The 13,571-nt window shown below is 45.7% G+C and overlaps 1 protein-coding gene across 1 annotated transcript in view; it reads right to left on the reverse strand.

Annotated features, from left to right (window-relative positions):
• The window catches only part of LOC126413075 (uncharacterized), a 183,049-nt gene that overhangs the window by 74,650 nt on the left and 94,828 nt on the right, over window positions 1–13,571 (reverse strand). The window contains exon 5 of the mRNA XM_050082972.1: window positions 768–1,046. Within this exon, the coding sequence (XP_049938929.1) occupies window positions 768–1,046 (279 nt within the window). The remainder of the gene's footprint in view (window positions 1–767; window positions 1,047–13,571) is intronic.

Raw genomic sequence — 13,571 nt, forward strand, 5'->3', positions numbered from 1 at the left:
GTCGCATCCGTGTTTGGAGACATCGCGGTGAACCCACATTGGAAGGGTGTATTCGTCATCACCATACTGGCGTATCACCCGGCATGATGGTATGGGTTGCCATTGATTACGCGTCTCGGTCACCTCTTGTTCGCACTAACGGCACTTTGAACAGTGGACATTACATTTCAGATGTGTTACGACCCGTGGCTGTACCCTTCATTCGATCCCTGCGAAACCCTACATTTCAGCAGGATAATGCACGACCGCATGTTGCAGGTCCTGTACGGGCCTTTCCGGATACAGAAAATGTTCGACTGCTGCCCTGGCCAGCACATTCTCCAGATTTCTCACCAACTGAAAACGTCTGGTCAATGGTGGCCGAACAACTGGCTCGTCACAATACGCCAGTCACTACTCTTGATGAACTGTGGTATCGTGTTGAAGCTGCATGGGCAGCTGTACCTGTACACGCCATCCTAGCTCTGTTTCACTCAATGCTCAGGCGTATCAAGGCCGTTATTACGGCCAGAGGTGGTTGTTCTAGGTACTGATTTCTCAGGATCTATGCACCCAAATTGCGTGAAAATGTAATCACATGTCAGTTCTAGTATAATATATTTGTCTAATGAATAGCCGTTTATCATCTGTATTTCTTCTTGGTGTAGCAATTTTAACGGCCAGTAGTGTAGTTACTCCCTCCCCGTCGGAGACGGCTGCTGTCACTCTGCAGTAACACATGGTGTGAGGCACGCCTGCCTTTCCTTTAGCAGTGCGTGGTGGCCTACCTGCGCCTGCCGCCGGCGGTGGTGCTGGTCGTGGTGATGGCGGTGCTTCCGGTGGTGGTGCGCCGGCTGGGCGCGGCGCCGGACTAGCGAGGCCCTGGCAGAGGAGCAGGCGCCGCTGCTGGAGCCGCTGGAGCCACTGGCGGGCCGCCGCGGAGTCTGCGTCTGCTCCTCGCGGACAGAGGCGGCCACTGGGGGCGGAGGACCCGGGGGCGGCGCCACCCCGGGCAGGCGCGGCGAAGGGCGTCGGCGGCCGCTCTCCTCAGCGCGCTCCTCCGTGCGCTGTCAGCAGAGCGTACAGCGGCAGTCGAATAAAACACGTGTCTACAGCTTCACCTATATGATTACTCTGCAATTCACAAAAAAGTAGGGGAAGTCTGGCTAAAATAAAATACGATTTTCTTCTTAGGTCATTATTACTTCATAAAACATTTTATAGAATAAAACTGTAAATGGACTATGCCTCCTTCAATTCTAGATTTCGCCATTCGATGTCAGGGTAAAATGACATAGGAATAGAAAAGGTAAGAAATTCAGATAAACATTAGATATTTGACATATTCAATGGATTTGTATTTAATAAATAAAATACTACTCCTGGAACAATTCTTAAATAGCATCAATGTAGGTTTCTCAGTTCTGTCGTACAAAAAGTGAAGACTGAAAGTAGAACTATGAATTTGAATCTACATCTACATCTAGATCCATACTCCGCAAGCCACCTGACGGTGTGTGGCGGAGAGCACCTTGAGTACCTCTATCGGTTCTCCCTTCTATTCCAGTCTCGTGTTGTTCATGGAAAGAAGGATTGTCGGTATGCCTCTGTGTGGGCTCTAATCTCTCTGATTTTATCCTCATGGTCTCTTCGCGAGATATGCGTAGGAGGGAGCAATATACTGCTTGACTCCCGGTGAAGGTATGTTCTCGAAACTTCAACAAAAGCCCGTACCGAGCTACTGAGCGTCTCTCCTGCAGAGTCTTCCGCTGGAGTTTTATCTATCATCTCCGTAACGCTTTCGCTACTACTAAATCATCCTGTGAAACGTCACCTAACGTCCCCTTAGAAAAATTAATGAATTACTGTGCTGATAAATCTCTTACATTATTTGATTTTCAAACAGCTGAGCAGAACTGTACGTACTCAGACATTTCGCTCTTTACCTATTCTGACCAACACTAAACTGACACACAATATTTTTAGCGCAACGCAATCTGACTTTCAATACTCCCTACAAAAGAATGGCCCTGACTAACATTAACCTATATCTTTCACGCATCACTTACCTCACAAAAATCTTCGTTACTCGAACTACTGCACTACAGCGAGCGCCACTACTGCCAGCTAAATAAATGATTCAAACTACTGAAGGCACTGACTACTGATAGGCATAGTTAGCAAATGAAAGATTTTGATAGAGAACGAACAATGTATTTACCTTAATAGTATTCAAAAGACATAATATACATAGCAGTTCATGACTTCCAGTCTTACAAATTTACTGTCTGTGATGGACACACATCCAGATCATCCACTCTAAAAACTTCGCCATTTCTCTGCCCACATCCACCACTGCTGGCGGCTCACCTCCAACTGCGCAATGCTACGCACTGACCACTGTTAACAGCCAGCTGCCCAACACTACAATAACATATACTCCAACAATGCAAACCAACCACAGCCTTCACACAGCACAGTCAGTGATTTTCATATAGAGCGCTACGTGGCATTACCAACATAAAAATCCAAACAGCCTACTTACACCTGTAACGAAGCGCGCTGCTCTCCGTTGGATCCTCTCTATCTCTTCTATCAACCCTATCTGGCATGGATCCCACACTGCTGAGCAGTATTCAAGCAGTGGGCGAACAGGTGTACTGTAACCTACTTACTTCCTTTGTTTTCGGATTGCATTTCCTTAGGATTCTTCTAATGAATCTCAGTCTGGCATCTGCTTTACCGACGATCAAATTTATATGATCATTCCATTTTAAATCACTCCTAATGCGCACTCCCAGATAATTTATGGAATTAACTGCTTCCAGTTGCTGAACTGCTATATTCTAGCTAAATGATGAAGTATCTTTCTTTCTATGTATTCGCAGCACATTACACTTGTCTACATTCAGATTCAATTGCCATTCCCTGCACCATGCGTCAATTCGTTGCAGATCCTCCTGCATTTCAATACAATTTTCCATTGTTACAACCTCTCGATATACTACAGCATCATCCGCAAAAAGCCTCAGTGAACTTCCAATGTTATCCACAAGGTCATTTACGTATATTATGAATAGCAACAATCCTACGACACTCCCCTGCGGCACACCTGAAATCACTCTTACTTCGGAAGACTTCTCTCCATTGAGAATGACATGCTGCTTTCTGTTATCTAGGAACTCTTCAATCCAGTCACACAATTGGACTGATAGTCCATATGCTATTACTTTGTTCATCAAACGACTGTGGGGAACTGTATCGAACGCCTTGCGGAAGTCAAGAAACACGGCATCTACCTGGAAACCCATGTCTATGGCCCTCTGAGTCTCGTGGACGAATAGCGCGAGCTGGGTTTCACACGATCGTCTTTTTCGAGACCCATGCTGATTCCTACAGAGTAGATTTCTAGTCTCCAGAAAAGTCATTATACTCGAACATAATACGTGTTCCAAAATTCTACAACTGATCGACGTTAGAGACATCAATGAAGCAACAAAATTAGTTCCGTTTTGGAAGAAGTAATTATCACCGATCCCATGTATTTGAAAGCATCACAAATAAAGTTTTTTGTTCTGTGGGCTACTCCTGCGCATTCAGTTTGTTCCCACAAATTACACTGCTGATACTTTAACCAGTGTTCTCAGGGTTTTGAACACGAGTATAGGTCCAAGTAGTGCAAACAGTGACTATCTTCGGAAGCAGCACTGTTGTCGCCAAATAGGTGTTCTTCCTAGGATATGTCTTTCCCACAACTAAGTAACCTCTTTGCTTTTCTCGGATATTTGGAATGCAAACAAGTGCAACTCGAATAGTTTCAGATGTTGTACCAGTTCAAGCTGCAACACAGTGTTCAAAGTTCGTTGGAATATACCCAATACTTTCTGAACACCATTGAAAGTTTTGTTCGTATTCCTAGTTCGTCTTATAAGCACCCTGGGGAAGCCCGAATGCTTTCGACGCCCGCAGCTACCCCTCCACTGGTAGCAGCTTCCACAGCCTGCTGCGTCTACATCGCATCCCAAGATTGTCTTGACGGTTTCTTCACTTCATTGCCTGCCATCGGAACGGGGAAATTCATGTTCTTGTATCTGGCTTACAAAAATTAATTTTTATATCATCGCACATTTATCAATTCATGTTTAATGCTTCGTTGAATTTATTTCATTACAGAATGCCCTACTGCTATTGATGTTAAATTTAAAGACATACGAACAATAAGTACTAATTAATTTCAAAGATCACACAGAATATAACTAGAGTCCATATGGTATGTCACAGTAGCCTGAAATGCCTCCTTTGATTCGTTCGAAAAACGTTCAACTACTGCGCACTCTAGCAGTACCTTCTGCCTCTCAAAACACAGCTAAAAGTAAGCTTTAAAGATAACTTGTACTTTTCTCAAACATGTAATTGCCTATAATACTAATGAATGAATATACTCGTATGTGAATAAAATAAAAAGTTAGAGGATTACCTACAAGTTTTTCGTTCACAGTACCAAGACAAAAGCAGACAGCTCGTCGCCATGAATGTAGGAACAGGTTGCTATCAACCTTTTTGTACAGCATAGTGCAGGTTCCACCACTCAACTGGTTTCGTCCATAGTCTTGCTACGTCATTTTACCCTGACTTCTCCTATTTAGGAGAAGAAAAACTTCTTAGCCGAGGTCACCACAAAAAACTTTATCGTGGATAACCGGTTTCGGTAAAACTAAGTTACCAGCTTCAGATCTTCATAAAAGTTATTAGAAACATCTTGTGCCAGCTACACACAAATTCTTCCCATTGAATTTTCAGATACATAAAACATTAAATGAGCGATGCATTGGCACGTCAAAGTTAAAATTACTACACTCCTGGAAATTGAAATAAGAACACCGTGAATTCATTGTCCCAGGAAGGGGAAACTTTATTGACACATTCCTGGGGTCAGATACATCACATGATCACACTGACAGAACCACAGGCACATAGACACAGGCAACAGAGCATGCACAATGTCGGCACTAGTACAGTGTATATCCACCTTTCGCAGCAATGCAGGCTGCTCTTCTCCCATGGAGACGATCGTAGAAATGCTGGATGTAGTCCTGTGGAACGGCTTGCCATGCCATTTCCACCTGGCGCCTCAGTTGGACCAGCGTTCGTGCTGGACGTGCAGACCGCGTGAGACGACGCTTCATCCAGCCCCAAACATGCTCAATGGGGGACAGATCCGGAGATCTTGCTGGCCAGGGTAGTTGACTTACACCTTCTAGAGCACGTTGGGTGGCACGGGATACATGCGGACGTGCATTGTCCTGTTGGAACAGCAAGTTCCCTTGCCGGTCTAGGAATGGTAGAACGATGGGTTCGATGACGGTTTGGATGTACTGTGCACTATTCAGTGTCCCCTCGACGATCACCAGTGGTGTACGGCCAGTGTAGGAGATCGCTCCCCACACCATGATGCCAGGTGTTGGCCCTGTGTGCCTCGGTCGTATGCAGTCCTGATTGTGGCGCTCACCTGCACGGCGCCAAACACGCATACGACCATCATTGGCACCAAGGCAGAAGCGACTCTCATCGCTGAAGACGACACGTCTCCATTCGTCCCTCCATTCACGCCTGTCGCGACACCACTGGAGGCGGGCTGCACGATGTTGGGGCGTGAGCGGAAGACGGCCTAACGGTGTGCGGGACCGTAGCCCAGCTTCATGGAGACGGTTGCGAATGGTCCTCCCCGATACCCCAGGAGCAACAGTGTCCCTAATTTGCTGGGAAGTGGCGGTGTGGTCCCCTACGGCACTGCGTAGGGTCCTACGGTCTTGGCGTGCATCCGTGCGTCGCTGCGGTCCGGTCCCAGGTCGACGGGCACGTGCACCTTCCGCCGACCACTGGCGACAACATCGATGTACTGTGGAGACCTCACGCCCCACGTGTTGAGCAATTTGGCGGTACGTCCACCCGGCCTCCCGCATGCCCACTATACGCCCTCGCTCAAAGTCCGTCAACTGCACATACGGTTCACGTCCACGCTGTCGCGGCATGCTACCAGTGTTAAAGACTGCGATGGAGCTCCGTATGCCACGGCAAGCTGGCTGACACTGACGGCGGCGGTGCACAAATGCTGCGCAGCTAGCGCCATTCGACGGCCAACACCGCGGTTCCTGGTGTGTCCGCTGTGCCGTGCGTGTGATCATTGCTTGTACAGCCCTCTCGCAGTGTCCGGAGCAAGTATGGTGGGTCTGACACACCGGTGTCAATGTGTTCTTTTTTCTATTTCCAGGAGTGTATTTACATCACAAAACATTATACCCACAGCACAGCCCGTCATGCCTACGATGCTGGCAAAGATTGTTATTAAACTCGTCTCAAATAGCAAGATGTGAAAAACAGATCAAAGCTCAGAAGTTCATGTGACTTGTGATGTGGGTTTACGATGTCACACTGACACCAAATTTCACCACAATGCAATAATATCAGAAATTAAGTCCGCCTCGACGCAAAACACCTTGTTATTCGTCCTCGGAGTCTTTCGCGACGGCTTTCATGAATAAAACGTTCTCGGTTTTCCAGCCGTGCGCCTTTTTTCTGTTGCCGTTTTTTACTCATCGAACATCACGTCATCTGCAACCGTGTGAGCAGCTGTTAGTAAGCAAAATACTAAAAGGTGAACTTCGTATGTCAGCAATATAGACTTGGGGTTGTAGTAGTGTTGTGGAATGCAGTTATTTAGTGTGGGGCGGCCGGAATGGCCGTGCGGTTCTAGACGCTACAGTCTGGAACCGGGCTACCGCTACGGTCTCAGGTTCGAAGCCTGCCTCGGGCATGGATGTGTGTGATGTCCTTAGGTTAGTTAGGTTTAATTAGTTCTAAGTTCTAGGCCACTGATGACCTCAGAAGTTAAGTCGCATAGTGCTCAGAGCCATTTTTATTTAATGTGTACTCAGCTGTTACTTAGCTGTTCGTGTACTCACGTTCGTTGGATGGTATGTAGCTTCTTTTATACACAGAAAAACAAACCTTCCACAGTTTGTTTCTGACCAAGAATATTACGCCATCTTGCTGTTCGCTTGTGTCGCGAGAGGTGTATCGCATGTGGCGTGAAAGGCTATGAAAACTGTAGTGCGAATTACGACGACTTCTGTTCCTTATTTATGTCTCTGTGTGTGATGGGAAAGTGGTTGATCAGAAACAAAGTGCGAAAGTTTTGTTTTTCGTGTATAAAAGCAGCTACATACCATCCAACGAACGTGAGTACACGAATAGCTAAGTAACAGCTCAGTACACACCAAATAACTGGATTCCACAACACTACCACAACCCCAAGTGTATATTTCTGACATATGAAGTTCACCTTTTAGTATTTTGTTTACTAACAGCCGCTCACACGGTTACAAAAAAATGCTCAAATGTGTGTGAAATCTTATGGGACTTAACTGCTGAGGTCATCAGTCCCTAGCTTACACACTACTTAACCTAAATTATCCTAAGGACAAAGACACACACCCACGCCCGAGGGACGACTCGAACCTACGCCGGGACCAGCCGCACAGTCCATGACTGCAGCGCCTGAGACCGCTCGGCTAATCGCGCGCGGCACACACGGTTGCAGATGACATGATGTTCGCTGAGTAAAAAACGGCAACAGAAAAAAGGCGCACAGAAAATACGTCGCAAACAGCGACAATAATTCTTAAAACATGCTGTAACATACAATAAATAAGGTAGTATGAAAGTATCTATAGAACACTATATTTCAAAAAACGAATAGTAGAAATTTAATAATGTGCTACTGTGTTTGTGTAACCACGCTATTTTCTGTATGTTTTAGATTTAAAAAGCCCACTGATGATGGTGATATTTGTCGCCGAAACTAGTTTGGGAGAATAAAGAAATACACGAATAACAAGGTGTTTTGCTTCAAGGCGGACTCAATTTCTGAGATTATTGTTTTTCTATGCAAACACGGACAAAAATGGAAGAGTTTCAAGATAAAATTATTGTTCACCGCAATGCTGCCCAACGCCACCATGAACTTGTCAAACGATGGGAAGGACGTCACACACCCTCTCACCAACATTTCACCCCGTATTTTGACGCCTCTGCAGAATCGCCAGACACTACCTTGGACGTGTCACAGTACAGTCCCTCTTGGCCAAATTTCACCCCTTCTCTTCACGTCTCTGCGCTGGACATCACAACCGCGACGCCCTGCGTTGAAATCACGCAGTGTCTTTATGAGCGGCAGAGGAAAATGTTTTAGACAAACGCCGGTCAGAAGCTACAAGAAAATGCCTCAGGAGTGGCATACAGTGCGTTTAAGAAACCACCCATTTCCTTGTCAAGCTGATTCGCACACGACACATTCGCAGTGCGATGAGCAACAGGACCTTTGACACTGGTGACACTTCCTGGGCGATCCATCCCTTCTCGACAGACATCATGACGCTACAACCCCAATGGCTATGATCTAACCCCTCTGGAGTGTAATGCGATCGCAATTTTTGCTCTGATGTGCAGGGTGGGACCGCTACGAACTGTTCCAAACCATTAAACGAAACTGGAACGTGATACGAAGCAGCAAAGGATGTCTACAATTTTTACGCCCTCCTGTCTGAAACCCTAATGGTTCTACTGCATACACCAGGGCAAATACTGCGGTTACACTGCGCCTTGCTGTCTGAAGCGTTGTCGAGCCCGAGGGTGACGTCACAGGGCGCCACGCTGTTGAACTATTACACAGGACGTCTGAGGGCACCTTTGAGCCACATTTCAGACGTAAGTGTTGCAAAAGGAGACAATTACGGGGATTAGAAAAACTGATCCTTTAATCCTGTTGCGCAGAGCAATTACAGTTGCAATGTTCTGTGTCCGGCAGAATGGCTACCATGGTGGAGAGTGTGTGTTTAGCCACGCGGGATTCGCCGAGCGGTCTCAGGCGCTGCAGGCATGGACTATGCGGCTGGTCCCGGCGGAGGTTCGAGTCCTCCCTCGGCCATGGGTGTGTGTGTTTGTCCTTAGGATAATTTAGGTTAAGTAGTGTGTAAGCTTAGGAACTGATGACCTTAGCAGTTAAGTCCCATAAGATTTCACACACATTTGGACATCAGTGTTTGTTTAGTGTCGTTATCAGGCCTGGTAGGGTGTACAAGGGTGCGAACAGCGCTTGAATGATTACTGTCAAGGACACGGAATTGCCGCGTACTCGTATGAGACAGCATTATCAGCACCTGACGTAGTTTGAAAGTGTCCTCGCTGCAGGTCTCCATCTGGCCGGATGGTCAAATTGTGCATTATCCGGACTTGTGCAGCATTCGGATGTCAAGTGGCCTGACGTAGGACTGCACGGGAAGGGCCCTGCCCTACTGGTCATCATTCTGGTTGACCATGTTTGACCATCACAAGAGGGAACCACTGAATTGTTCACCAGTTACACTATAAACTCTTCACATCTGCGCCTGCCATTCGAGAACAAGTAATGGACTGCCACCAATTCTGAGTCATCTTGCAACAATGGTCGGAGACTAACAACAGTCGAGCTGAGGAATTGCTGTCCTATCCATAGGCGGCCGTTAACACCACAACACAAGCGGGTGCATTTGGAGAAGTTCCATGACGAGGAAGCGTGGACTGATGATGAACGACGTCGCTTTGTGTCCTGTGACAAAATGCGGTTCTGCACTGCCTCAGATGACCATTGACTATGGCGACGACCTGGTCAGAGGTCCCATTCTTCCAATGGTTTCGTGAGACACAGCGGAGTCACTCCTGGCGTCATGGTGTGGGGAACCATCGTATATGGCTTCAAGTCATGACTGTTGGAGATTGAGGAGGTGGAGGTGGCGGTGAAAATGATGGGTAATGCTTGATATCTAGGCTGCCTTGCATAACTGGTTTGTTGAGTGGATTGCATCATAATGTCTGTGTGTAGACGGTCATGGCTGGGTATAGAGAAAGGGAAGAGGAGGAGATGGACAGAGATAGGGTAAGGAGGAGATGGACAGAGAGAGGAAGAAGGAAATGGAAAGAAAGAAGGAGAAGGAGGAGATGGACAAAGGGAGGGATGCAGTATATTTGACGTACATATAGAAAGACGAAGCCATGGACAAAATCTGTGCAAGTCACTATACAGTGCATGATAGAAAGTGCTCGATGGAAAGTGCTCCTGTTCTATTTCACTCAGATATGATTTGAAGAAAGAAGTGCTTTCGCCGCACCTCCGTGTGATTACTTAATATAAACAGATTCCAAAAATGTTAACCGAGCGAGGTGGCGCAGTGGTTAGACACTGGACTCGCATTCGGAAGGACGACGGTTCAATCCCGCGTCCGGCCATCCTGATTTAGGTTTTCCGTGATTTCCCTAAATCACTCCAGGCAAATGCCGGGATGGTTCCTCTGAAAGGGCACGGCCGACTTCCTTCCCCATCCTTCCCTAATCCGATGAGACCGATGACCACGCTGTCTGGTCTTCCCCAAACCAGTCAATCAACCAACCAACCAACCAAAAATGTTAAAAAACAATTTATTGTGATCGAACTATTGCTCTGAAATAAAAGAGAGAAGAATAATTATCCTTGTTGTGTAGCTACAACAACAACAGCGATTAGATCTGAATTCTCAAATATGCATAAAAAGTAAATGGAACAAGTTTTTAAAACAGAGTTAGTTAATAGAAATTTACTTTTAACCAGTTAGTATTTATGTTTCTTAGATTTAATAAGGAACACCGTCCACCATCTTCTACTAGTTTTCTTCTTCTTCCATAACGTACTGCCACATGGCGGTCCTACAAAAGCAGCTGCGCTTATTACCAGTTACGAATGCCTTTGCTTTCCGTAGAGCTACGGAACGGCGATTATTCGTTGTTCCCAGACTGACTTGGTGCACGGCGATGTGCGCATACCTGGTTCAAAGCGAGCATGTCTCCTATTCAGCATTTGGCAAGCATGCATAGTGTGCTCGCCGAATGCTGCACGTCTGTCGCCATTTTCAATCTTTAAGTGGGCACGACGGATGTGTCCGTCCATGGCCTGCTCGCTCACAGTGATTTTGAAGGATATATCCGTGCACAGCATTCTGTGGCTTGTAGCCGATGGGAATGACGAGTTTGAGGACGGCAGGTGTTATAATGCTAGTGAACCTTCGTCTGTTAGTTGGTATCTCTCGTCAGTCAAGATAATTTATTCTTGGTCAGTTATAACGTTTTTCATGTTTATATTGGTAAGAACAAAAATTATGGCAGTCTATTCTGTAGTGTAAATAAGTTCTCGTATTGTTTTGGGGCTGGCTCACGATGTGCTCGGCGAGGATTATTTTATTCAACTCGGTAACTGATACACTAATCCAGATTTGGTTCACAAACTAAAGAGTAAGAATGCTGACGTTGTCGGCACATTGCTGCAAAACAGAAAGTATTTCCCAGACTTCATTAAAAATGAAAAACTTGAGGAGGACGAATATGTAATGGCATCCAGAAAGAAGCAGATGTTGATGAAGTGGAACGAGATATCGTACGGTCAGCACGTTCCATGACGAGACATTTTAGGATGTAAATTAAAAGACTGGCGCCTTGCAAAAGCCAAATGTTGTCTTGGATACTGACAAGAATACGGAGACATGTATAGGAGCGATTCTCAATTTCAAAGCCACCGAATGGACAGGAGCAGACAGAAAAAATATTATCAGGAGATTTTTCACCGTTTATTGGACGTATCATGCTTCAGTGCAGACGACCTGCAGCCAAAAAAGTATCTTGGAATTATTGATCAGTCTCGTGAAACAGTTGGGCGTATTCTCACCGCAACATAGGTCATCATTTGGACGCCCACTTCGAACAAGGAAATCGACCCGTCTCATAGCCAGCTGTTTTCCGGTATTTGCGCCAAACTCAACGAAGAAAAGACCACCAATGAGGTGTGGCGTACGCACGACAAGAAGTCTTCGAAAAGAGATATGCTACTGGCATGCAGAATGTGAAATTCCTCTCCTTGTAGCTCCATGTTTTAAAACATTTCATACAGAAAACATGTAACTATGTGAAAATAAAATTTCATTTCATTCTGTTTATTGATACGTAATATTCGACCCTAATCCAATTCAGTTTTAGTCCGTAACTCCTCAGTCTCGACCTTAGACTTCATGAATGAAAACTTAATATTGGTGGTAAATGCACTGTTCTAGTACTAAATACGACTAAAATACCAAATTTAAAAAGTTGATGTGATTCGCAAATATTTTAAGACACTTTGATAGTGAATCTACTTATGCTATAAAATAAGAAAAACTTAAACAGTGCTCAGAAAAGTCAGTAGCAAACACTTCAAAATTATGAAAGCAATGCCAGTGGAATGTCAAAGTAAAGGTCGTTGCGGAACGAAGACCCAGTCCTACAAGGACAGAAATTGTGTCCCTGTATTGTTGTGATGGAAGAAACGATCATTTACTCGATAGCGTAAGCTATATTAGCATATAACAGCATATGCTAAACACTTTCTATTTCAGAACTATTAAAAAATAAATTATATTTATTTCTCGAATACGCTGTGATAAACAGCTTTCTTCAAGCAGATACAGCCACCGGCTGGGAAGATGCAGAAAAAAGAGATGACGCACAGAAAGAATATGGTGTAAATTATACGCTGTTCGATCAAAAATATCGAGAAAGCTATTATACTCTCTGTACTCAGTCAGAACAGGTCTCGGAAGACCCGGCGGTACGGATGACTGTTGTGTCGTCAACAGCCGATAGGCGTCACTGGATGTGGATATGGAGGGGCGTGTGGTCTGCAAACTGCTCTCACGGCCGTTACCAGTTTTCGTGATCAGAGCCGCTACTTCCCAGTCAAGTAGCTCCTCAATTGGCCTCACAAGGGCTGAGTGCAATCCACTTACCAACAGCGTTTGGCAGACCCGTACGGTCACCAATCCAACTGCTAGCCACGTCCGACAGCAATTAACTTCGGTGATCTAACGGGGGCCGTTGTTACCACTGCGCCAAGGCCTTTGGCGAGGCAGCTATAGCGGACATTAATAAGGGGTGTGTTCACCCTACACACACCCTGGCAATCCACTCTTCCTCAGAAGTCGAAACCAGAGAAGGTAGTAATGTTGACGCTGGGATCTGGAGCGAAATAGACGTTCTGACTCGTCTCATAAGTGTTTCAAGGAGTTCACGTCGGGACTCTGGCTAAGACAGTTCATTTCAGGAATGTATTGTCCACAAACCATTGCCTCGTAGGTACCGCGTTATGAGAGAGCGCATAGTCATGCTGATGCAAACAATGAACGTCATCGAACTATTCCTCTACTGTACGCAGTACATAATGCAGTAAAGTGTGTTCATATCCTTCCTCATTAAGCGTTTTCTTGATGGCAATAAGGGAGCCGTGCCCTGACCACGAAAAACACCTCCTCCATGCATCATTTTGGCACTACACTCGATGGCAGGAAACGTTCTCCAAGCATTCACCAAACCCAAATCCTTCCATCGGATTGCCACAACGTGATTCATCGCTCCAAATCATTTGTTTCGAATCATCCACTGTCCAGTGGCCTCGCTGTTTACACCATCTCAGCTACCGCTTAGCACTGACTATAGAATGA

The sequence above is a fragment of the Schistocerca serialis genome, chromosome 7, assembly GCF_023864345.2.
Source record: "Schistocerca serialis cubense isolate TAMUIC-IGC-003099 chromosome 7, iqSchSeri2.2, whole genome shotgun sequence".
Classification (NCBI taxonomy): domain Eukaryota; kingdom Metazoa; phylum Arthropoda; class Insecta; order Orthoptera; family Acrididae; genus Schistocerca; species Schistocerca serialis.